The sequence below is a fragment of the Heterodontus francisci genome, chromosome 50 (genome assembly GCF_036365525.1).
Source record: "Heterodontus francisci isolate sHetFra1 chromosome 50, sHetFra1.hap1, whole genome shotgun sequence".
Taxonomy (NCBI): Eukaryota; Metazoa; Chordata; class Chondrichthyes; order Heterodontiformes; family Heterodontidae; genus Heterodontus; species Heterodontus francisci.
In genome coordinates this window covers 1,031,149-1,058,261 of record NC_090420.1, presented here as the reverse complement: position 1 = coordinate 1,058,261, position 27,113 = coordinate 1,031,149, and the positions used below count along the sequence as shown (strand labels likewise).

Here is a 27,113-nt window from a genome sequence, read left to right as displayed (position 1 = left end):
GTCCGGAAGTCTGTAGAATGCCTAGTAGGACAATGAGGTGCTGATCCTCGAGCTGGTGTTGATGTTCAGTGGAACACCACAGCAGGTCAAACGCAGATTCGGTGAGTGATTTGTGGAACACCTCCGCTCAGTCCAAAGCATGACCCCTAGTTTCTGCTCGGTTGTCATTTCAATACCCTCCATTCCCACCACCGCTCTAATGCCCACATTTCTGTCATTGTATTTACACCCCCGCACCCGCTTTACTTGCTTAAAAGCTATTACATTTCTAACCTTTGCCAGATCTGATGAAAGGTCACAAACCTGGAGCATTAACTCTGCTTCTCTCGCCACTAATGCTGCTTGACATGCTGAGTATTTCCAGCACATTCTGGTTTTATTTCAGAATTCCAGGATCTGCTGTATTTTGCTTTGATTCCACTACAAACCTTTCTCCAGCCCGAAAAGCATCCATTAATCACTACTCTCTGTTTCCTGTCACTCAACTAATTTAATGTCATGTTACTACTGTCCTTTTTATTCGATGAGCTATAACTTTGGTCACAAGTCTGTTGTGTGGCACTTTATCAAATGGCTTTTGGAATTCCATTTACAACACATTAACAGCATTGCCCTCCTCAAGCTTCCTTTTTCCTCTTCAAAATACTCCAGCAAGCTAGATAAACAGAATTTTCCCTTACCAAATCCGTGCTGGTTTTCCTAAATTAACCCACATTTGTCCATGTGCCTGCTAATTTTGTCCCAAATATGACACCAAGGCTGTAAACAGACTGTCTGAATCTCAGACTGTTACCAGGGAAAGGGATGGAATCAATAGCAAAGGAACAGAGTTGAAGTTGGGAGGGAAAACAACGGCTTCCAAATATTTAATTAGAGGCAATTTCTGTTCATCCAGTACTGAATGTCGGATCAACAGTCTGATAACTTAACAACAGTGAACAAAGGACAAAGAACAAAGAAAATTACAGCAAAGGAACAGGCCCTTCGGCCCTCCAAGTCTGCGCCGATCCAGATCCTCTATCTAAACTTGTCGCCTATTTTCTAAGGGTCTGTATCTCTTTGCTTCCTGCCCATTCATGTATCTGTCTAGAAGCATCTTCAAAGACGCTATCGTGCCCGCGTTTACCACCTCCGCTGGCAACGCGTTCCAGGCACCCACCACCCTCTGCATAAAGAACTTTCCACGCATATCCCCCCTAAGCTTTTCCCCTCTTACTTTGAACTCGTAACCCCTAGTAATTGAATCCACCACTCTGGGAAAAAAGCTTCTTGCTATCCACCCTGTCTATACCCCTCATGATTTTGACCACCTCAATCAGGTCCCCCCCTCAACCTCCGTCTTTCTGATTAAAATAATCCTAATCTGCTCAACCTCTCTTCATAGCTAGCGCCCTCCATACCAGACAACATCCTGGTGAACCTCCTCTGCACCCTCTCCAAAGCATCTACATCCTTTTGGTAATGTGGCGACCAGAACTGCATGCAGTATTCCAAATGTGGCCGAACCAAAGTCTTATACAACTGTAACATGACCTGCCAACCCTTATACTCCATACCCCGTCCGATGAAGGAAAGCATGCCGTATGCGTTCTTGACCACTCTATTGACCTGCGTTGCCACCTTCAGCGAACAATGGACCTGAACACCCAAATCTCTCTGCACATCAATTTTCCCCAGGACTTTTCCATTTACTGTATAGTTCACTCTTGAATTGGGTCTTCCAAAATGCATCACCTCGCATTTGCCCTGATTGAACTCCATCTGCCATTTCTCTGCCCAACTCTCCAATCTATTTATATTCTCCTGTATTCTTTGACAGACCCCTTCACTATCTGCTACTCCACCAATCTTAGTGTCATCTGCAAACTTGCTAATCAGACCACCTATACTTTCCTCCAAATCATTTATGTATATCACAAACAACAGTGGTCCCAGCACGGATCCCTGTGGAACACCACTGGTCACACGTCTCCATTTTGAGAAACTCCCTTCCACTGCTACTCTCTGTCTCCTGTTGCCCAACCAGTTCTTTATCCATCCAGCTAGTACACCCTGGACCCCATGCGACTTCACTTTCTCCATCAACCTACCATGGGGAACCTTATCAAACGCCTTACTGAAGTCCATGTATATAACATCTACAGCCCTTCCCTCAACAATCAACTTTGTCACTTCCTCAAAGAATTCTAGTGAAGGAGTGGAGAGAGTTGGTGGTGAGGTAAACTTGATGCAGTTGTTTGATAAAACAATGCAGAGTGTTGATTAGAGAAGGAATGGTGGGAATAGCAGAGGCACTGGCCTGGATCTTTCAATCCTCCTTGGATATAGGAGCGTTGACAGAGGACTGGAGGACTGTAAATGTTACATCCTGTTTACAAAAGGAGACATTAGATGAATCCTGTAACTAGGATAAATCCTGTCTACTGTCAGTGTCATGTCGGTGGTTGGAAATTACTAGAGGCCGTAACCCAATACAAAAATATATCTTTCTCGGAAAACATGGAATAATGAATGACAAACAGTACGGATAGGTGAATGACAAATCATGTCTGATAATCTTGATCAAGTTCATTGATGACATAACTGGGTATTGATGAGGATCGTCTGTTTCGAGTTATGTATATAGACTTTCAAAAGGCCTGTGATCAAATGACATTTCATAGACTTGTTATGAAAAATGGAACCCATGGATCTATGTCACAGTAACAGTGTGGATATGAAACCGACTCAAGGACAGAAAGCAGAGAGAAATGGTGAACAGACATTGTTCAGACTGGGGTTGGAGGAGTATACAGTGCTGTTTCCCAGGGGTCAGTATTAGAACCAGTGCTGTTCCTGACATACAGATAGATATATAAATGATACTAACGTATATGTAAAATGAATTAATTTCATCTCTTGCAGATGACATGAAACTCATTACTAAGGGTGGAAAAATGCAGACCAGTTAATTATCGAACACCACAGACCTGTTTTATTTATTTATGCTGGAGACTAATCCAACACAAATGTATTTCTCTCTCTGTAATTTATTTCTGTGTGGTTCTCATGTGAGTGTGTGCGTGAATGTGTAGCGTATATTTGTATAATTTTATTTAGATCCAGTTTAGATTGTTACATGTAATAAACTCACCTCTTGTTTGAACTCAAGACGACCTGTCCGATTGTGGAAGTGAGCAGAAAGGTATGGCACTATGTCTAATGGGAAATATAGCCAAGTTAGGAATAGTAGGTTTGCTGAGCTTTGATTTTAAGTGGCAGAAACCACAATGAAATAGTTAAAAGTAAAGGCAGAGCGTGTGAGACTGTAAAGACTAGCCGACACTGGTAATTGCAAGGACATCTGTTCTTCATGGCCTGATTGTGTGATTCCCTCTGGTTTGGAACAAATGGACTCCTGTCAATCAAATGATGTCCATCACTGTGTGAGTGATAAGGAGTGCTAGGCCCCTCTTATCTTCGTGAACTGCCACTACTTGATGTAGCTGCAGACTGCACGAAACACTCAGGAATGTACACCTAACAGAGATAGCAGGATGCGCCGCAATTATTTGTCACAAGGTGGAGACAGACTCATGATCCATGTAGTGAGTGAGATCAGCATGGTTATTGATGATTCCTATGCTCTTGCTAATTAGCTTGCTTATCCGCTTTGTTTTATCTTGCTGGTACAAAACAATATTTTATTAGTAACAAGTATGTATTGAGAATGGAGTGTATTGTAACCTCAGTAACAGATGTACTGCATGTCACCACGTGGGTGAAGTCGAATTGTACCGCACTGATTTGTTAAACAAGGAGGTGCAGCATGAATCTTAATGTATAAACAGTAGTACCTGTATCACAAACTTCACTTACTCTGGTGGGGGGGGGGGGGTGGTGGGGGCGGACCCGACAGACTCTGGTGGAGTCAGTGCCGCTGTTCTCAGAGTAAGTCCGCTGGCGACTGCGCAAATAAAGTAATTGATTTTACCTACACATCCGACTCGGTATTTTTACTGAACCAGACTGAAGGCAAAAAGAACTCAGATTCACATTTTGGTGTCAGAAGTGGGATCTCAACAGACGACCGCCGATCATCAGCGAAATCAGAATCAGACTCGTCTTGGACGGAGAGAGAGGAAATGGTCCCCCGACGTGAGTTGTTGATATATGACCATGTCGGTTTTCCTCTGTCCCGTAGTCCGATAAAAGTTTGATCACTCGCTGATGGTCAGGTAAGATCGTCTGGACGAGATCAATGATCATTCTGGCGGATTAGAAAGACAAGGATCAGTCGGTGTCGGTACGACTGATGGTTAATTTTCAGGTCAGGTTCAGTCTGTTTTTTTAGACGATTGCTGATGGGGACTGAGGTTAAAATTTTATTTAGGTCCGGATCAGTTGGTTAGTTTAGACTGTGGCTGAGGGGAACTGAGGCTAAAGTTTTATTTCGGTCAGTTTCAGTTGGTTAGTTTAGACTACGGCTGAGGGGAACTGAGGTTAAAATTTTATTTAGGTCAGGTTCAGTTGGTTAGTTTAGACTGCGGCTGAGGGGAACTGAGGTTAATATTTTATTTAGGTCAGGTTCAGTTGGTTAGTTTAGACTGCGGCTGAGGGGAACTGAGGTTAAAATTTTATTTAGGTCAGGTTCAGTTGGTTAGTTTAGACTGCGGCTGAGGGGAACTGTGGTTAAAATTTTATTTAGGTCAGGTTCAGTTGGTTAGTTTAGACGACGGCTGATGGGAACTGAGGTTAAAGTTAAAGTTGGTCACGACTGAAGGCTTAAGCAGATTGTTTTAGAATGGCTGAGGTTAAGGTTTTATTTGTATTTTTGGGTTCGAATAAGATAATTTGTGAGTAACGTACTGGGTGATAAATATCCGGATAAAGGGAAATACTTCAGACAATTATCGGCAGCCTTAAATAAGAAATTAGGAGACCAATGGCCCTTAGGGGCCAAAAGATTTGGAAGTGACCAAAAAAAAAAACCCAAGAAAAAATCTGGAAACAAAATAAAGGCAATAGGGCCAAAGAATTAATTGGATTATGGAGACAATATTGTCAGGAGAAAAAAAATAGAATCCTCCTATCAAGTTGGCAAGAAAACGCCCTTAAATTAGGAATACCGATTAGTGAAGGGGGAAACCAAAAGACTCTAAAAATTCTGTTGATCCCAACATTGGCTGCGCCTGTTCGTCTCCTTGTGTGTGGTTCGTCCTTTGTTTGTGTTACTGTGTCTATTCGTTTTCTTGTGTCTTGTTTGTTTTCTTTCGTTTTAATGCTGCTTGATTCATAGAAAAGAACTAGGGTTTGAGAAAGTAGAAGGAAGAATGGGCTCGACGGCTTATAAGGAAGAAGGGTTGCCCCCGGGGACAAGTAAATCATGTCCTCTGGAGAAAGGCGATCCACGTCCGTTTGCCCCCTCGAGAAAGACGCAGAAGCGCCACGGTAAAAATGTGTTTTAAAGATAGGTGTTTTTTAGAGTAAAAACGAGTGACTGTGTCTTTGATTTCAATGTGAGAATGTTGGAAGCTTCTGCGAATGAATTGAATGTCTGGCATGTACAGCTTCTGTTCTGTACAACTGACTGTCGTTAATTCTTTGTTGTCTGGCCTTAATGATGAGAGAATGAGTCTGTTACTTTTTTTATTTTTACAAGTGTATATTTTATGGGAACCTTGAGTCATGTTTTGGTTGTGAATTAATTGAACCTGTGTGTGTTCCTTGACATTGGGACAGGGAATTTTGAAAGAAATTTGGTATTTTGAATTCGTAACCCATTACAGAAATCAATTTTCGAAGTTGTTTGGAATTGAATGAGTGTGAAAAGTGGTTGTTGAGTGTGTTCATTTCGATTTAGTGTTGTTCACCCAGGAATGGGATATAAAATTGAATTATATTTTAAGATAAAAAAATTTTTAAAAGCTGGTTTTGCAACTGTGAAAAGGCAAGGAACAATTTTGGAAGAGATAAGCTTCAGCCTTGAAGCTCTGAAGATGTTTGGCAGAAATCCAATTTGAAGTTTACCACTCCTGCTTTAATTGGAGTTCCAGTTTAAAATCTGTTCTACTTTTTGAGTTTAAGTTAAAGACATGTTTTACTGACTGTTTTAAGTAGCAAATGTCAGGAATTGAATATTGTTTTAAGGGAGAGAAGGATAAACAAAGGATATATAGGAAAGATTCTGTCTGTTTAAAGTTTGTTTAAGAAGCTGGTGTTAACTATTTTGTGTTAAAAATGTTAGATAACTTTTTTTTTAGTTTTTGGTTTTATTACAGTCATTTGAAAAGGCGCCTGAAGAAAGAACAAGAAAATGACATAATTTACCTATCTTTTAAAATAAGCACGTGCTATTCTGTTCTGTGTGTAGTTAATAAGTAGTATAAGTTAATAAGTCTGAATTGAATTATTACTATTAAGGTTAATTGACCTGTTTAAGTTGAAGAACTGGAAATTTTATTTGTTGCCACAATGAACTTTCAAGTTTATTATGTCATGTTTTGGAGGAGTCTTCAGTTCCGGACAGAGGACTCACTCATATAACATTGGCAGTTTTGATTTTTAAATATTGATTGCAGTGAATTGGAATTTGGAATCATCTTTGTTAAAAAAAATAATCATCCTTGGATTAGAAACCTCTTATAAAAGATGAAAAAATAAGTTTGGAAACAATTGGAGTTTAATCTAAAATGCTGTCTTTCCTGATGGAGATGGTTTCCTTTGAAGTTGATAATGTTACTAAGGATTTTGTTGTTTGGAAATCCTAATGATAAAAAAAAACCATTTAAAAAGGAGTTTAGTTCTTTTCCATTAAAAAAAGGTTACGTAAAGCGACGCAGCGGAGAATGTTTTGCTCCGCCCCCTTGGAGACAAGCAAGAAATTAACCCTGCTGCAACCATCCTTATCGATGAGACAAAGTGCTTGAGAAGGAGAGATAGTTGCAAGCACTTCTGTCTTTAACGTACAAAAAGTACAACCAAGTCTGGGCATAAGAAATTTGAATCGATAAACTAAATTAAATTGATATGAGTGGTTATTTAAAGCATTCAAAGGGAAATTTACTGTCATTTGAATTTGGAATAATCTGAAATGTTGAAAATCCAGTTTAATTTGGCAAGTGATTTAAGGAATTAAAATGTCATCTAAGGTTAAAACAAAAACATAAACAATATCACTAATGTCTGGAATCAAATGGAAATGTTTGATTTCTGTTTTAAGGAATTATTAATATTAATTGTAAAGGTTCTCCAGGGCTCAAAATGAAATAGAATAATAATTAATGGGAATTGGCAATCAGATCTGGCTGATGCAAGCGCTAATAAAGGAATTCTGGGGATAATCAAACAGTGAAATAAACAGTTAATTTCCAAGAAGCCTCGAATTTTCCAGTGAATATCAGGAAAGTGTAAATACGACTAGCAATTGATAGTTTTCTCTTGGAGATATGAGTTTTTTAGAGAGCTACATTTGAAAGTCTGGCCATAACCTGAGACATCAGGACCCTGCAGGGGGAGGTAAGCAAAGATCTGAGATAGACACCACCAGCCACCTCCCCTTTTGATCACAGCTGATATTTGATCTTTTGATAACATCACCTGAGAGTTCAGAATATGTGGCATGGCAGTGAGATACCAGTGCAAGTGTGCAGATGTGATTTGTTATTTGGAAAGTAACTGAAGCATTCGTGGCATTTTCAACTTCAAAGGCGAGCAACCCTAAGGATACCAAAAGGATTGAAAAAGATAGATTAAAATGAAGTGTGTTTTTTTCGATCAGAGAAGAAAAAGGTTTTGTAAAGTGACGCAGCTGAGACGATTTTGCTCCGTCCCTTGAAAAAAAACCCCCGCTGCAGCTGCTGTATTTCCATTTAACCCATCACACAATTTTGCATTGCTGAGAGTAAAATTTATACATATTGGACATTGTTAAATTTTAAATTTCTAAATTGACAGGTAGAATTGGACAAATGAACCCATTGGGTTCAGGGGCAGAGCCACAGTGGATTCTTTGTGAGTTGTTTTTAAGCAGGTGATGAAAGGCCATGTGAGAATTGATCCAACAGCAAGAGATCCAGCAGCTTTGAGAATTTAAGACCTTAATTGCAGACATCAAATATCACAGCATCTTTATCAATGAGACAATTTTCAGCATCTGCAATATTTTGCTTTTATTTTAGTAGACAATTTAATCTACCAGGTGTGTCAGCTTTTGACAGCAAAGGCCCTCAAGGGACCTTTTGTGGCAAAATCATTGGGGGGGGGGTGTACGAGGGAAGGAGCTAACAATCAAACCCGCATTCAAAATTTATTAAACGGACAACAAGCTCCAATTACCACGATTACCCCCACATTTTAATTACTAACGATTACGGTTACGACCCAACAGCCACAAGTGACTGATATCCCTTGTCCAGCCTTGACTACAGGACCAGAAAATGGACTTGCGATAATAAAGCTAATAAAATTGTATATGATAACATAAAACTTGAGTTGGTACCGGTAATATTGAATATCTCAGATATCCAGCTACCTGGCTGGTGCCCTAAGACCCGAGAGTTGTACAAGGTATTACTGTAACAATTGCTGAGACAGGAATTTGGTAATCAGGGAATAATAAAGGGAAAGAGACATAAACGTAGTTTAGTGAATGACGCAGCCACAGTCCTTAATAAGGGAACTTCAATTGTCAATACTATAGATTTGGAAAATGTGGACCAGAATGTGAGAACTCTTAGTCAGCTAGTAAAGGATATTTTGAAAAAGGAACAAAAAGGACAGAGTGGTGTAGCTAAAGTAGGAAAGACTTGATGAATACTGCGACAGGAAGGGCAATGAGGTTGCCTGGGGATGTCATAGCAGGAAATAGGACCCGCAAGAGAAAGGGTTAAAGATTTGTGAAGGAGCTGTGCAGACAACTGCACAAGGTGAGGCAGGAGGTTCTATAGAAACATGATAGAGGAACAAACAAAGGTGCCTGTTGTGGGAGACAAAGTAATTGTGTAGGGAAGGGCCGATAGAAATACATGGTCCCAACTGAAAAAATATAATCAAGGGAATAATAGTAGTATTGATAGGCATTTGGATTATTATTAGATGGGTTACTAACTGGGCAAGGATTGTGGGGAACGAAACCCGAGCACAACGGGACCATATAGATAATTTCAAAAGAGTAGAGATGATAAAAATATAAATTAACTCCTGGATTCCCCAGGACATGTTCGGTCCCCACAGGTAGACATGTATCCCTCATCGGAGGATACTCACAACATGGACAAGTACTAACACCTGGTGACCACCAGGGCAGTGTGTTTAAATTACAGATATAACCACTAATGGCGAATGCGAAAGAACCGGACCGCAGTGGCTGTGGGGCCTGCAGAACAAAGACTATGGATGCACAACGGATTAATGAAAGGAGTACTAATATGGACTACATGAACTATGGGGCATTGCATAACATGTTGGATGGGAAGTGTGTACGGTGTTCCACAGATGACCGTGCTAACTGCGTGACCAGACAGAAAGGGGACGGGGTAACTGAGAGCTGTGTCTTTGGAATTGTTTGTGCCCCTCCCATTGGGCAACAGATGATAAGGAAAGTTGAAAGGAACATGGATGTGTGTGGGTACATCGAGCCCAGGGGAAGCGTTGTATGATAATGTTAAACATGCGATTGTGCCTGTCCTGGTCACTATCTCAGGGATGCAAATGCCGGGATATTGTATGGAACAGGCAAGAAATATGTTTAGTGTATTAAGTAAGATTGTAATGCAGCAGGCTGCCAATGCCATGGGTGCCGTCAGATTGCGAGGTCAGAATCAACTTTATAGGACAAGGAGAGGGATAGTTAATGACGTTGCTACCAGATTCAATACCGGTGCCTCCATAGTAAAATACAGTTAATACTGGCCATAATATGGGGCATACTAGCTTGCCTTTCATACAGGCGCTATGTGCAGTGAAGGAGGATGAAAACCAGAGCAAAGGCAATTGAGACAATTTGTCTATCTAGAAATATTCTTTTAGTAACCAGTAACATATTTTAATGAACAATGACATTTCAAATAATGAGAGTGTTTGTAGTACATATAGTTTGTGAATGTTAGAACAAATTCGAGAAAATTCGAGGCAAATTGATGCAAGACAGGTGCCAGTTTGGATCAATGACCCCCAGTTGGAATACTTAAATAGTCACACAAATGATAAAATTACCTGGTGCCAAATCAGAAAATTTAAAGTATGGAAAGATCAGGAATGTGTAAATGCAGGCTCTATGAGTATTGGAGTAGTGTTGGGACTACCTGTAATTCTGAGAGATAAGTTAGGGATGCAATTATACAATGTAGAAAATACAGGAGTGATAAGGGGAAAAGATTACATAAAATACAATGATATTTTACCCTATGTTGTGGAAATTGGAAAAGAGGTCATTGGAACAACATTGTCCATTGTCTGAGTGTAGTCTGGAAAACCAGGTGGTCATACGTCCTCATCCTAACTATAAAACGGCAGAATCAAAATGTGGGTTTAATGCCACTGTAAATTATACCATGGAGACTAGGAAAGCATTGTCAGAGCTAACCCATGGGGCCTATATGGGGAAAGGGGAGATATCGCTTAACCACCACAGAGAAGGAGTACCAGTATGGACATAAACGGACCTGTCCGGTGAGCAACAGTACATTTTGGTTCAACCCACAATACCAACCCGAGTAGGGAAGATGGAGTTGGTACGGATACATAAGCAAAAGACAGAAACAATAACTGTGACAGAAAGTATTAAGGAGGATTTGACTATTCAGCCATTGCCCACACGCTTGGGTAAAGAGAGACAGCAGCTAGAAGTCATTGCTGTAGTGTACTACAATTTGGAACAACAGTCGAAGATGCAACAAGATGAGATTGACAAGATAAATGATTCTACCTGGCAGCAGGACTTATGGAGCTGGGGGTCAGACGTGCAGATACACCCCTGGTTTAGAATTATCTCCCATGTCCTGATAGTGGTTTTGGGTATCATGGTGTTATATGTGACCTACTTAATTTGGCAACTTTAGAAATTAATTAGGCGATGTAAGAGGATGTTTGAACACAGGTTGGACAGCTATCCAAAAAGGCAATCTGTATTCGAACTTACGCTATAAATGGATAGGCAATTAGTTATGCCACACAAGGGTAATTGTATAACCTATTCATATATTGTTAAAATGAATTAGTGAAAGATCAGTATACTCTAAGAATGAAATTGCGACTGTATTATGTTCGCACAATTGATTGATTATGTAATAGTGATGGTTAAATTGTGCTTTCTTCAATATTACACTGCTTATGCTTATGCTTTGCGAATGAAATTGTCATTGTACAGGTGTATCACCTTTTATTTTGTAAGCAGATAGTTGAAGCCCCTGCAAAACTTATGCCTTTACAGAGTTCCTGCAGGCCCCTATTTTGGCACAAGCAGGCAACGTATTGAGTGCGACCCCTCTGGGTGTTGAAGGCTGTTTCTAGACAAATAGAGACCATTAAAGGGACCTAGGTGGGATCAAGGGAATGATTTTTACAAATGTTTTGAAGAATCAAAGGGGGACTGTGAGAACAGAATTTAATTACTGTGAGAACAGAATTTAGATTTTAGAATTTTTAAGAACAGAATTACATGGGAACATTTAAGATGGGACAATTAATCAATCATGTATTGCTAACAAACGAGCTTCAGTGCTGCAGGGAGGGACAGCTTATCAGAAATGACTTCATAACTTCAGGGCTGCAGAGGCAACTTGGCCTTGCAGCTGGTACAGAGAGAGAGAAAGAGCGAGACATTGTACTTCAACAGCACTCTTCTTATCACCCAGACATGACAATCCTAGGGAACAGTTAGAATGAAAAACATAATGACCAGGCTAATACACGCCCCCTTGTTAGAGGGTGACTCAGCCTACCCTTCTGATTCAGCAGTTGCTGAGTTTTTTCTTTATTTGCTTTTATATGTTTAAATGTTATTTGAGTAAATAGATCCATATAATCCTAGTGAATATATATAATCATATATACGTTGATCAGTAGAGAGAAGGTTATCATAGAATGATAAAAGGGGGGAATGTGGAAGTGAGCAGAAAGGTATGGCACGATGCTTAATGGGAAATATAGCCAAGTTAGGAATAGTAGCTTTGCTGAGCTTTGAATGTAAGTGGCAGAAACCACAATGAAATAGTTAAAAGTAAAGGCAGAGCGTGTGAGACAGTAAAGACTAGACGACACTGGTAATTGCATGGACATCTGTTCTTTATGGCCTGATTGTGTGACTCCCTCTGGTTTGGAACAAATGGACTCCTGTGATTCAAATGATGTCCATCCCTGTGTGAGTGATAAGGAGTGCTAGGCCCCTCTTATCTTCGTGAACCGCCACTACTTGATGTTGCTGCAGACTGCACGAAACACTCAGGAATGTACACCTAATCGAGATAGCAGGATGCGCCGCAATTACTTGTCACAAGGTAGAGACAGACTCATGATCCATGTAGGGAGTGAGACCAGCATGGTTATTGATGATTCCTATGCTCTTGCTAATTAGCTTGCTTGTCCGCTTTGTTTTATCTTGCTGGTACAAAACAATATTTTATTAGTAACAAGTATGTATTGAGAATGGAGTGTATTGTAACCTCAGTAACAGATGTACTGCATGTCACCACGTGGGTGAAGTCGAATTGCACCGCACTGATTGGTTAAACAAGGAGGTGTAGCATGAATCTTAATGTATAAACAGTAGTACCTGTATCACAAACTTCACTTACTCTGGTGGGGGGGGGGGGGGGGGACCCGACAGACTCTGGTGGAGTCAGTGCCGCTGTTCTCAGAGTAAGTCCGCTGGCGACTGCGCAAATAAAGTAATTGATTTTACCTACACATCCGACTCGGTATATTTACTGAACCAGACTGAAGGCAAAAATAACTCAGATTCACACGATTGGTTCTTTCACGATCACAGTAAAGGAAAAAGGTAAAATATTCACTGAGGTGGTCAGCACGACCACTGTTAGAAATGAATAAACCCTGTGCCGATGAAATAAGAGATAAGACAAGTGGAGAGCTTGGGACCCCTCCTCACCTGGCTGTAACAAGAATATGCATACTCTAGAGATCGTAACACAACAACAAATGAGAAATTGGAAGTGGGAAAAACAATTGATTCTGAGAAAAAAAAATCAATGCCCGTTTTATTGTGGTTTTCACTGATCGAACATTAAAATGTCCACATTTGAAGACAGTACCTTTCTAAGCCCGAGCCTACAAACATACCAACATACGAATTAGGTGCAGCAGTAGGACACTGGGCCATTCAATAAGATCGTGACTAATCTGATTGTAACCTCGACTCCACATTCCCACCTACCCCCGATAACCTGTCACCCCCTTGCTTATCAAGAATCTCTCTACCTCTGCCTTTCAAATATTTTAAAGATTCTCTTCCACTGCCTTTTGAGGAAGAGAATTCCAAAGACCCACGACCCTCTGAGAAAAACAAAATATTCTCTTCATCCCTGTTTACAATGGGCGACCACTTATTTTTAAATAGTCACCCCTCATTCTAGATAATCCCAGAACAGGAAAAACCCTTTCCACATCTACCCTGTCAAGGCCCCTCAGGATCGTATATGTTTCGATCAAGACGCCTCTTAGTCTTCTAAATTCCAGTGCATATAAGCCGAGCCTGTCCAATCTTTCCTCATAAGACAACTCACCCATTCCAATTATTAGTCCAGTAAAGCTTCTCTGAACTGCTTCAACGCCTTTACATCCTTCCTCAAATAAGGAGACCAGTACTGTACAGATTACTCCAGAAGTGGTCTCACCAATGCCCTGTAGCGCTGAAGCATAATCTCCCTACTTTTGTATTGAATTCCCCTCAAGATAAAGGGTAATAATCTATTAGCTTTCCTAATTACTTGCTGAACCTGCAAACGAACCTTTGGTGATGCATGCACTAGGACCCCCATGTCCCTCTGCATCTCAGAGCTCTGCATTCTCTCACCATTTAGATAAATGATTCTTTTTTATTCTTCCTGCCAAAATAGAGAATTTCACATTTACCCACATTATACTCCATTTGCCAGGTCTTTGTCCACTCATTTAAGCTATCTATAATCATTTGCAGCCTCCTTATGTCCCCTTGAAAAGTTACTTTCCTACTTATCATTGCATCATCAGCAAACTTAGCAACCATACCTTTGGCCCCTTCATCCAAGTCATTTATATCAATTGCAAAATGTTGAGGCCACAGCACAGATCCCTGTGGCACACCACTCATTATATCTTGCCAGCCAAAAATGACCCAATTATATTTGCTCTCTGTTTTCTGTTAGCTAACCAATCTTCTATCCGAGCCACAAGTTACTCCCTTCACCATGAGATTTTTGATTCGTATAACCTTTGATGTGGCACCTTATCAAATGCATCCTGGAAATCTAAGTACAGTACATCCACTGGTTCCCCTTTCTCCACAGCACATGTTACTTCTTCAAAGAACTCCAATAAATGGATTAAATATGATTTCGCTTTCATAAACCCATGTTGATTCTGCTAACTTGAATTCTTCTAAGTGCCGGCAATACCGCCTTTAATAATAGCTTCTAACATGTTCCCTAAGACAGATGTGATACTAACTGGCCTGTAGATTCTTGTTTTCTGTCTCCCTCACTTTCTGACTAAAAGGGTTACATTCGCAATAAAAGAGTTGCATACAGACTGAAGTAACCTGGGACACGTTAAAAGCCCTGTCTGTTGAAAAGTTGAGAAATATAGTTGCACAGTTAGGGATTATTCTCCGCCCGACATTCTAAGACTTGAGATCAACCGTTTTTCACTTGAAGCTGAAGACTCAGACAGTGTTATAATCATTAACAGATAGAGTAATGTTAGCTGAGGTAAAACTCGAACAGAAGAGACTAGAATTAGAATTCCACAGAGAGCGAGAAAGAGCAGAGTGAGTGTCAAGAAAGGGAAAAAGTAAGAGTGTTCCAGAAGGAGAAGGAGGAAAGGGAGTTAAGGCAGCTCAAACAACTAGAGGAAGACCCAATGCACCCAGTGAAGGCACAGCTAGTGAGGGACATGCCCCTAGCTCAGGAACATGCGCTTAACTCTTAAAGTTCTCCCAGTTCGTTCTAAAGTTCAATGTGGAGGATGTGGCAGAATTTCTCGTCACTTTTGAAAAGCTTGCAAAGCAGCTGAAATGGCCAGCAGAGATCTGGACACTGTTTTTACAAAGAAATATAGCAGGAACATCCCATGAGGTTTATTCACTGTTGGCAGATGAAAGTTCATCAGATTATGAGATGATTAAAAATGCTTTCCTGGCTGCACATGAGATAGCACCGGAGGCGTCCCATCAAACATTCCGAACCCTCCGAAAGCAGCCTGACTAAACTTTACTCGAGTTTGAAAGAGTTAGGCAGCTTCGGAACAAAGGGGACATAGGAGCAGGAGTAGACCATTCAGCCCATCGAGCCTGCTCCACCATTCAATATGCCCATGGCTGATCATCCACTTCAATGCCTTTTTCACGCATAATCTCTATATCCCATTTTGTCATTTTAGTTAGACATCTGTCAATCTCTACTGTAAACATACTCAACGACTGAGATTCCACAGCCCATCTGAGTTGGAGATTTCCAAAGACTCACAACCCTCTGAGTAAAGACATTCCTCCTCATCTCAGTCCTAAGTGGCTTCTCTCTTATTTTGAAATTGTATCCACTGGTTGCAGACTCCACAACCAGGGGCAATATAGTACATGCATCTACCCTGTCTATCCCTTTCAATATTTTGTCGGTTTCAATGAGATCACTTCTCATTCTCTGAAGCTCTAGAGAATGCAGGCCCAGCTTCCCCAGTCTGTCTTCATAGGGCAGTCTCGCCACCCTGGGAACAAGTCTGGTGACCCTTTGGTGCACTCCCTCTTTGGCAATAATATCCTTCCAAAGTTAAGGGGGCTACAACTGCATACAATGCTCCAGGTGCGGTCTAACTGAGGTTCTATACAATTGAAGCAAGACTTCACTACTCCTCTACTCAAATCATCTTGTGATAAAGGCTAACAGACCATTAGCCTTTCTCATTGCTTGCTGCACCTGCATTTTCAGTGACTTACTGACAGCCAGGTCCCTTTGCACGTCGACACATTCTAATCTCTTACTAGTTAAGAAATAATCTGTACATCTATAACTCCTACCAAAATGGATAACCTTATTTGTCCATTTTATATTCCATCTGCCATGTTCCTGCCCAGTCACTAAGTCAGTCCACATCCCCTTGACGACGCTTTGCATCTTCCTCACAACACACATTCCCACCTAGTTTTGTGTCATCTGCGAACTTGGAAATATTACATTTGGTCCCCACATCCAAATCATTGATAGATATTGTTAACAGCTGGGGCCCAGGTACTGATCCTTGTGGTACACAACTAGTTACAGCCTGTCAAAGTGAGAATGACACGTTTATTCCTAATCTCTGTTTTCTGCCTGTTAACCAATCTTTAATCCATGCCAGTATATTACCTCCTATCCCATGTGCTTTAATTTTGCTAACCAACCTCCTGTGGGGGGCTTTATCAAAAGGCTTCTGAAAATTCAAGCATACCACATCCACCAACTCCCCTTTATCAATTCTGTTCGTAACATCCTCAATAAAAACTCCAACAGGTTCGTTAAACATGATCTCATATTTCTAAATCCATATTGACTCCGCCCAATCAGATCATTATTATCTAAGTGACCATTTATCACGTCCTTTAGAATAGATTCCCAGCATTTTCCCAACGACTGATGACCGAAAGTAGGTCTATAATTCCCTGTTTTCTCTCTCCCTCCCTTCTTAAATAGTAGGGTGACATTTGCTACCTTCAATCTGCAGGAACCGCTACAGAATCTATAGAATTTTGTAAATTGATCTCCAATGTAGCCACAATCCCCATAGCTACCTCTTTCGACACTCTGGCGTGTATAATATCAGGTCCTGTGGACTTATCAACTTTCAGCCCAATTGATTTCTCCAATACAACCTTCTTTCTAATATTAATTTCCTTCACTTCTTCAATATTCCTAGTCCCTTGGATCTCTAACTCTTGGAGATATCTTGTATTTTCCTCAGTGAAGACAGACACAAAATAATCATTTAGCTTCACTACCATTTCTCTATTCCCCATTATAAATTCTCCTGACTCTGCCTGTAATGGACCCACATTTTTCTTCGCTAAACGTTTCCTTTATATGTACCAAGAGAAGATTTACAGTCTGTTTTTGTGTTTACGTTTGACCAGTGGATACAGACACTCAAGATGCAGCCCACATATGAAAAGCTCAGAGCGGTGATCCTTCTCGAGGAGTTCATAAACTGGCTCCACCTCCCATTACAACCCATAAAGAGGGACAGAAGGTTCAAAGAGCCAGGCTGCTTGCAAGTCTGGATGATGAATTTTCCCTTGTACACAAGGCCTTAAGTCCAAAGGGGAGCCCTTCCCTAGTCATCCCAAAGACCGGAGAATAAAAGGATATGAGGGTGATAGGAGCCCGAACAGTCATGGGCACGGTGGAAAAGATGGGCACGCAGGGGCCCATGCTCAGGCCAAAAAGGACGGTATTCAGAGCAGGAGAAACAGCCGAAGACTTGTGTGTTTCCACCGTTATAAGGAAGGTCACCATTGTGCTGAATGCTGCAAGTAATGGGGCAAACCGTTAGGATTAATCAGAGTCCACCGGATCAGTGCAGGAAAACGGGCCCTGATGGAAAGCATAGCAGATCAGGCTGTGCCTTTAACTGCAGCAGTCAGACCCAGTAAACCTACCACAGAGAGTGCGGGAAAACGTAACAAAGTCCTTGAGAGTTACCAGGAATTTGTATCCTAAGGAAAAGTGACCCCATACCTCTCCAGTGACGCAAGTAAAACAATAGCCATACTCAAGGATAGAGGGGCCACCCAATCTCTTCTGCTGGGAAAAAGAAAGTGCAGTGAATGGCAGAGTGGTAGCGAATGGTATCAGAAGACAGTACATGTCCATACCCTGATATCGGGTGCACTTGGAGTGTGACCCAGTTTCAGGACCAATAACTATGGAGATGGTCCCTAGTTTACCAGTGGATGGGTAGACCTGCTTTGGGTAATGATCTGACAGAGGAAAATGTGGCAGTTTCCCCAGTAGTTCCATAGAGATCAAAAGAGGTCAGGGAGACTGAACAGTTACAGGAGAAGCTCCGTGGCATTCTCCCTGATTGTGTGTTGACTCCGTCCATGGCCAAGCAGTCCCCTGAACTGACATTGCAGAAGGATGACCCTACTGGCTGGTTGTCAGAACATACTTTGGGAGGTTAGAGGACCCAAAGGATGTGTTAAACAGATTTTCCTACGTTGAGGCTCAACAGCCCGACCCAATTTTAAAAAGGTTAGCCCAGACTGTCCAAACCAAAACTGAAGCAGAGGGAGTTGCAGAGTGCAGCTATTTAAAAACTGAGGTGCTGATGAGGAAGTGGAGACCTCCTCACAGACCTGAGGATGAAGAGTGGACAGTGGTTCACCAGATTTTGATGCCACTGAGTTCCTTAACGAAATATTAAGAATGACCCACGTGCTTCAAATGACTGGACGTGTTGGTGAACGAAAATTGAAGCCTGCATAAGGCAGCATTTTGACTAGCCACAACTCCACAAAAATGTGGTGCAGTTCTGTAAAACTGGTCACACGTGCCAGGTTGTGGGGAGGCCCTGGCCTGCAATACAACCTGCACCCGAATTCCCCTACAAGCTTTTGGGGAACTCTTCAGCAGAGTGCTAGTGGATTGTGTGGGACACCTGATGAAAACAAAACAGGGATCACAAGTATCTTCGCACCATTATAGATGTGGCGACCCGGTTCCCAGAGGCCATTCTCCCGAAGAACTATCTCTGCTAAAGTAGTAGTGGAGAGGCGAACCCAATGCTTTACCCGATATGGACTGCCTGTTAAGATCCAGATGGACCTGGGCACACATTTGAAACCCAGTATTTTTCATAAGGTCATGGGCATTTTGTACAAAACCCAGATAAAGTACTCAGCCTACCACCCACAGTCACAAGGGGATTTGAAGCGATACCACCATACCCTAAAGACAATGATCAGGCCATGCTGCTATGAGTAAGCCCATGACTGGGAGAAAGGGCTGGGATTTCCCCTGTTCCTACCAGGGACTTATCCAATGATTCCACTGGCTTTGGTCTCTTTGAATTAGTTTATGGACACGAGTTGATAGGTTCTCTGAAACTAATCAAGGAGAAGTTTTAGGACACAGGGATCAGTCTTTCATGTTAGATTACATTTCCATGCTTTGGGAGCGGCTCACGAGAGCCTGTACAATGGCTCAGGAACACCTAAAGATCTCCCAGGCAGTTATGAAAAGATAAGCAGACTGAAATGCCAAGGCTAGAACATTTGAGCCCAGAGACCATGTATTGTTACTACTCCCAATGCAGGGTGAATCCCTGAAAGCCCGGTTCAGTGGTCCATATCGAGTGACAAAAGGCATATTCAGGTAAATTATTTATTTGAAACCCCAGACCAAAGGAAAAAAGTGAAGACTGTGGAGGGGATTGACATGCACAGATCTGTCAGACAGTCAGGAGGGAAGAATTTAAAAGGACAGTGAGGACATGTTACAGGAGGGCCAGGAGGATTCCCAACTGGAACACCCTTCTCTCCGATTAGTCAAACCTGAAATGTTTGATAAATTAGTCCCCACACTGTCCGTAAATGCAAATCAAAGAGACACCCTAAAAAGGCTGCGAACAGCATTTACAGAAACTTGCAAGGACAAGGAAATTTCCCAAAAAGGCAAGGCAATGTTCAGGGAGATGCCTCACCTAAACGAAGCGGCGCAGGAGAGTGCAGTGAAAGCTGGAGAGACATCTTCGAGCACTAATCTCCCAGAGGATATAGGGAAGATCAGAAAAAAGATCCCCCCTATAGTAAAGGGAAAAAGGAAGGGAAAATACCCTAAAGTAAACAGCACTTGTGTACCTCACCAGAAAGCTAAAAGTGAGGTCAGTGTGGATCTACCCACTGAAGAACCCAATGATCAGGTCCCAAACCCAAATCTATTCAAACCCAATAATTTCAAAGCAGAACTCAGCAAGAACAAAGGCCCAGAGGAAATCTCAGACACATCGCAGAGGCGAAAAAAAAAAACAATTTTTTGCACCCTGTGCCTTCAGGAAGAAAGGTTTTCAAGGTGCAGGAACCTGAATGGTTAAAGTTGCATTGCAAGAGAGAGAAAAAATGTAATCGCTGATGCATTGTCCAGGGTCGAAGCCGACACATAACCATCCCAGACAGTACTCCAACACAATTAAATCAGCACAACTGTAACAGACAAGGTCAGCTGCAGTCATTCTAAGATTAATGTGTCAATTTGAGAAGTTATTATTCAGAATGAATGTGCGCTTCCTTCTATTCCTTCCTGCAATTCGGTAATGAAATGTTCTTACCATGACATTTCTTTCCATGTGCTGAGGCGGTGTCAAGATAACACAATATGCCAAATGAGGAATTGTTATTCATCGGCTGGAAATTTACAGTAAACTTTTAATGGAACAACAATCCTGCAGTTAACCTTGAAAAAACTGGTAGACAAGACGGCCACCGCAATTGGCATCTGAAACACGTTATTACATTCCAAGGTCTCCAACAGGAGACACATGTCTGATGAGCCTGGACCCAAATCATTGGTTGGCTCTAGTGATTGAATTACCTAAGATTACATTCATGAACACGGTATACAAGGCCATCTTGACACATTGACTTTCAAAGAGCAAACTCCTCCAAGAGTATATACTGGTATCCTGAGCCCTCGATCAATAGAGGTTTCTAACCTTGAATCTCATTATAAGTGTCCAGAGAATATGGTGAGGCAGTCATGAAAGTTCTGTCCATCTCTATGAAAACTGCGAGTTTCCCCTGGAAAAAGACAGACATGCCAGTGATTCAAACTGTGCAGAAGCAGAAGGGATGTGTCTCCCCATCTCTCTCTCCCTCTCTCTCTCCAGATAACTTCACAAGTTTGAAAGCCACATGCTACTGTGGGCCCTCCAAGCCTACAGAATGCTACAGACAGAGACACCAGGTAAAAAGCCACCTAAAATTCTGCCTCCAAGAAATCCCTGATCCATGTGAGCCAGCCACAAAGGGCACTTCGAACAGCCAAAGACTTCAAGAATACAAATTCGGCTGTAAGACCACCGAATCATCCAATCTCACAGATTGAGCATTTAAAAAAATATTTATTCTGGACTCTAATACAACCACAAAATTACTTCTTACTCTGTAATCTTTGTCTGTGTGATTCTCGTGTGAGTGTGCGCGTGAATGTGTGGTGTATCTTTTATGCTTTTATTTAGATCAGGTTTAGATTGTTAAGTATAATAAATTAGAATTTAGAATTTGAATTAGAAATAGAATTAGAACATTACAGCGCAGTACAGGCCCTTCGGCCCTCGATGTTGCGCCGAACTGTGAAACCATCTGACCTACACTATTCCATTTTCATCCATATGTCTATCCAATGACCACTTAAATGCCCTTAAAGTTGGCGAATCTACTACTGCTGCAGGCAGGGCGTTCCACGCCCTTACTACTCTCTGAATAAAGAAACGACCTCTCACATCTGTCCTATATCTATCACCCCTCAACTTGAAGCTATGTCCCCTCGTGTTTGCCATCACCATCCGAGGAAACAGACGCGCACTATCCACCCTATCTAACCCTCTGATTATCTTATATGTCTCTATTAAGTCACCTCTACTCCTCCTTCTCTCCAACGAAAACAACCTTAAGTCCCTCAGCCTTTCCTCGTAAGACCTTCCCTCCATACCAGGCAACATCCTAGTAAATCTCCTCTTCAACCTTTCCATAGCTTCCACATCCTTCCTATAATGCGGTGACCAGAACTGCACGCAATACTCCAGGTGCGGTCTCACCAGAGTTTTGTACAGCTGCAGCATGACCTCGTGGCTCCGAAACTCGATCCCCCTACTAATGAAAGCTAACACACCATATGCCTTCTTAACAGCCCTATTAACTTGGGTAGCAACCTTCAGGGATTTATGCACCTGGACACCAAGATCTCTCTGTTCATCTACACTACCAAGAATCTTCCCATTAGCCCAGTGCTCTGCATTCCTGTTACTCCTTCCAAAGTGAATCACCTCGCACTTTTCCGCATTAAACTCCATTTGCCATCTCTCAGCCCAGCTCTGCAGCCTATATATGTTCCTCTGTACCCTACAACATCCTTCGGCACTATCCACAACTCCACCGACCTTAGTGTCATCTGCAAATTTACAAACCAACCCTTCTACACCCTCTTCCAGATCATTAATAAAAATGACAAACAGCAGTGGCCCCAAAACAGATCCTTGCGGTACACCACTAGTAACTGAACTCCAGGATGAACATTTGCCATCAACCACCACCCTCTGTCTTCTTTCAGCTAGCCAATTTCTGATCCAAAGCTCTAAATCACCTTCAGCCCCATACTTCCGTATTTTCTGCAATCGCCTACCGTGGGGAACCTTATCAAACGCCTTACTGAAATCCATCTGCCTTACGCCTTACTGAAAACACATCCACTGCTTTACCCTCATCCACCTGTTTGGTCACCTTCTCGAAAAACTCAATACGGTTTGTGAGGCACGACCTACCCGTCACAAAACCATGCTGACTATCTCTAATGAACTTATTCTTTTCAAGATGATTATAAATCCTGTCTCTTATAACCTTTTCCAACATTTTACCCACAACCGAAGTAAGGCTCACAGGTCTATAATTACCAGGGCTGTCTCTACTCCCCTTCTTGAACAAGGGGACAACATTTGCTATCCTCCAGTCTTCCGGCACTATTCCTGTCGACAATGACGACATGAAGATCAAGGACAAAGGCTCTGCAATCTCCTCCCTAGCTTCCCAGAGAATCCGAGGGTAAATCCCATCTGGCCCAGGAGACTTATCTTTTTTCACACTTTCCACAATTGATAACACCTCCTCCTTGTGAACCTCAATCCCATCTCGCCTAGTAGCCTGAATCTCAGTATTCTCCAAAACAACATTTTCTTTCTCTCCTGTAAATAATGACGCAAAATATTCATTTAACACTTCCCCTATCTCCTCTTATTCCACACACAACTTCCCACTACTATCCTTGATTGGCCCTAATCTAACTCTAGTCACTCTTTTATTCCTGATATACCTATAGAAAGCCTTCGGGTTTTCCCTTTTCCTATCCGCCAATGACTTCTCGTGTCCTCTCCTTGCTCTTCTTAGCTCTCCCTTTAGATCCTTCTTGGCTAGCTTGTAGCTCTCAAGCGCCCTAACTGAGCCTTCACGTCTCATCCTAACATAAGCCTTCTTCTTCCTCTTGACAAGCGCTTCAACTTCTTTAGTAAACCACGGCTCCCTCGCTCGACAACTTCCTCCCTGCCTCACAGGTACATACTTATCAAGGACACGCATTAGCTGCTCCTTGAATAAGCTCCAAATTTCGATTGTTCCCATCCCCTGCAGTTTCCTTCCCCATCCTACGCATCCTAAATCTTGCCTAATCGCATCATAATTTCCTTTCCCCCAGCTATATTTTTTGCCCTGCAGTATATACCTGTCCCTGCCCATCGCTCAGGTAAACCTAACCGAATTGTGATCACTATCACTCACCTCTTTCATGTTTAAACTCAAGAGAACCTGTCCGAACGATTCCTTCACCATCCCACCAAAGGTAAAAATTAAAACTATCATTGAGATGGTAAGCACATCCACTGTTAAAAAAGGACAAACACTGTTGTGGTCAAATAGGAGGAACAACAAGGGGAGCGACCGTGACCTCTCCTCACCTGGCCAGAACAATAGGCAGGGTTGGGGATGGAGAGAATATGGGAATGTAACCAGCTCAGCATTAAACAGATAACAAGGTTGTAAACTTCCTGGTTCAGCCTTAGACATTTGCCAGCGAGGGGGATGCAGATCATGGATATGGAATGGAATTTGTGCCAGAAACTTAAGACAATGACTTCAGTCTTCACATGATTTAAATTACAAGAGCACTAAATTAGTGAAACATGGTTTATGTATCTAATAGTTGGATACAGAGACTTACCAGGGCCACCAATAATAGCAAGGATGGGATAGCAAATAAATTGAAGCATTCTGAAGACATAATAGATCCGCCAATCTAATGTTATCCAATAATAATCTGCAGTGAGATAGACAAACCAATAGGACAAACTCCTGCTGTCCATTGTTGTAACATTCCAATCTACTGTTCTCAGATTCTGACCCATTGTTGTAGCATTTCAATTATTGTTCTCATATTCCGATCTATCCTCTCTCTCTCTGTGGAGCCGCTGATCCCTGTAAGTGCTGGAGCTGATGATCCCGCTGATACGATGAAATAACACATTGAAAGGAGTTCCTTATTAACAGAAAATGGAAACCCTCCAGTGACACAATTCGGGTCCTTGGAGACTGAGATTAATTACAGTCACTGAACAAACAGGTTCTGTTAACCTCTTTCAATCTAAAATTTTTGCACCCCGGTAAAGTTGTACATTTACCTGTTCTGAGTGGGATGTATGAGGGATGCTGAGGGACGGCGGGGTGGAAAAAGCAGATGCACTGGCCATAATCTTTCAGTCACCCTTAGATATGGGAGCAATGGAAGATGGAGACTCTCCAGAGACACAAATGGTTCACTGATGTTCTTTAGGGATGGAAATCTGCTGTCCTTACCTGGTCTGGCCTACATGTGACTTAAGACCCACAGCAATGTTGTTGACTCTAACATGCCCTCTGAAATGGCCTACCAAACCACTCAGCCGTATCTAAACGCTACGAAGTCAATAAAAAGTAATGAAACCGATGGCATTGACCTGGGCACCCGAAACGACAACGGCAAACCCAGTCCTGTCGACCCTGCAAAGTCCTCCTTACCAACATCTGGCGGCCTGTGTCAAAGTTGGGAGAGCTGTCCCACAGACTAGTTAAGCAGCAGATTGACATAGTATTACTCACGGTATCATACCTGACAGGCAATGTCCCAGACACTGCCATCACCATCCCCAGCTATGTCTTTGACCACCTGCATGAAAGACCCAGCAGAGGTGGCGGCACAGTGGTTTATAGTAGGGAGGGAGTTGCCCAGGGAGTCCGCTACAAAGAATACAGACCGCATGAAGCCTGGTGGCATCAGGTCAAACATGGGCACGGAAGCCTCCTGTTGATTGCCACCTCCCAGCCTGCCTCAGTTGATGAGTCAGTACTCCTCCATGTTGAACAGCACATAAAGGAAGCACTGAGGGTGGCAAGGGTGCTGGGTGGGGGACTTCAATGTCCATCACCAAGAATTGCACAGTAGCACCACTACTAACCGACCTGGCCGAGTCCTGAAGGCCATATCTGCTAGACTGGGTCTGCGGCTGGTCTTGTGGGAAACAACAAGAGGGCAAAACACACTTTACCTCGACCTCATTAAACTGCCTACCGCAGATGCATCTGTCCATGAAAGTATTGGTAGGAGTGACCACAGCACAGTCCTGGTGGGGAAGAATTCTCGCCGTTGCGTTGAGGGTACTGCCCATCATGTTGTATGGCACTATTACCGTGCTAAATAGGATAGATTTCGAACAGAACTAGCGATGCAAAACTGGGCATCCATGAAAGGCTGTGGGCCATCAGCAGCAGCAGAATTGTACTCAATCACAAGCTGCAACCTCATGGCTCGGCATATCCCCACTCTGCCATTACCATCAAGCCAGGAAACCAACCCTGGTTCAATGAAGAGTGCAGGAGGGCATGCCAGGAGCAACACCAGGCATACCTCAAAATGTTGTGTTAACTTGGTGAAGCTACAACACACGACTACTTGCATGGCAAACTATGCATGGAACATGCGATAGACACAGCAAAGCAATCCCATAACCAACAGGTCAGATCTATACTATGCAGTCCTGCTACATCCAGTCGTGGATGGTGGTAAACAATTAAACAACTAACTGGAGGAGGTGGCGCCACAAATATCCCTATCCAATGATGGGGGAGCCCAACACATCAGTGTGAAAGATGAGGCTGAAGCATTTGCAACAATCTTCAGCCAGAAGTGCCAAGTTGGTGATCCATCTCGGCCTCCTCCTGAAGTCCCCAGCATCACAGATGCCAGACTTCAGTCAATTCGATTCACTCCACGTGATATCAAGAAACGACTTAAGGCAATAGATACTGTAAAGGCTATCGGCCCTGACAACATTCCTACAATAGTACTGCAGACCTGCACTCCACAACTTGTCACACCCCTCGCCAAGCTCTTGCTCAGCGACAGCACTGGTATCTACCTGACAATGTGGAAAATTGCCCAGGTATGTCCTGTACACAAAAAGTAGGAAATGTCCAACCCAACAAATTACCACCCCATCAGTCCACTCTCAATCATCAGTAAATTGATGGAAGGTATCATCGACAGTGACATCAAGCCGCACTTGCTTAGCAATAACCTGCTCAGTGACGCTAAGCTTGTGTTTCGCCATGGCCACTCATTCGCCTGACCTCATTGCAGCATTGGTTCAAACATGGACACAAGTGCTGAACTCAAGAGGTGAGGTGAGAGTGACTTCCCTTGACATCAAGTCAGCATTTGACCGAGTATGGCATCAAAGAGCCCAAGCCAAACAGGAGGCAATGGGAATCAGGAGTAATCCTCATCGCTGGTTGGAGTCATACCTAGCGCAAATGAAGATGGTTGTGGTTTTTGGAGGTCAGTCAGCTGAGTTCCAGGACATCACTGCAGGAGTTCCTCAGGATAGTGTCCTCGGCCCAACCATCTTCAGCTGCTTCATCAATGATCTTCCTTCAATCATGAGGTCAGAAGTGGGGATGTCGCTGATGATTGAACAATGTTCAGCAACATTCATGACTCCTCTGATACCGTGTAGAAATGCAGCAAGACCTGGACAATATCCAGGCTTGGGCTGATACGTGGAAAATAACATTCACAGCGCACAAGTGCAAGGCAATGACCATCTGCAACAAGAGAGAATTTAACCATCTCCCCTTGGCATTCAATGGCGGTACG

General features: G+C 42.5%; 1 protein-coding gene across 1 annotated transcript in view; it reads right to left on the bottom strand.

Annotated features, from left to right (window-relative positions):
- The window catches only part of LOC137358457 (probable G-protein coupled receptor 139), a 181,990-nt gene extending 157,660 nt beyond the window's left edge, over positions 1-24,330 (bottom strand). Inside the window, exon 1 of the mRNA XM_068024421.1 lies at positions 24,147-24,330. Coding sequence (XP_067880522.1) covers positions 24,147-24,330 — 184 coding nt within the window. The remainder of the gene's footprint in view (positions 1-24,146) is intronic.
- Positions 24,331-27,113: the final 2,783 nt, after the last annotated feature.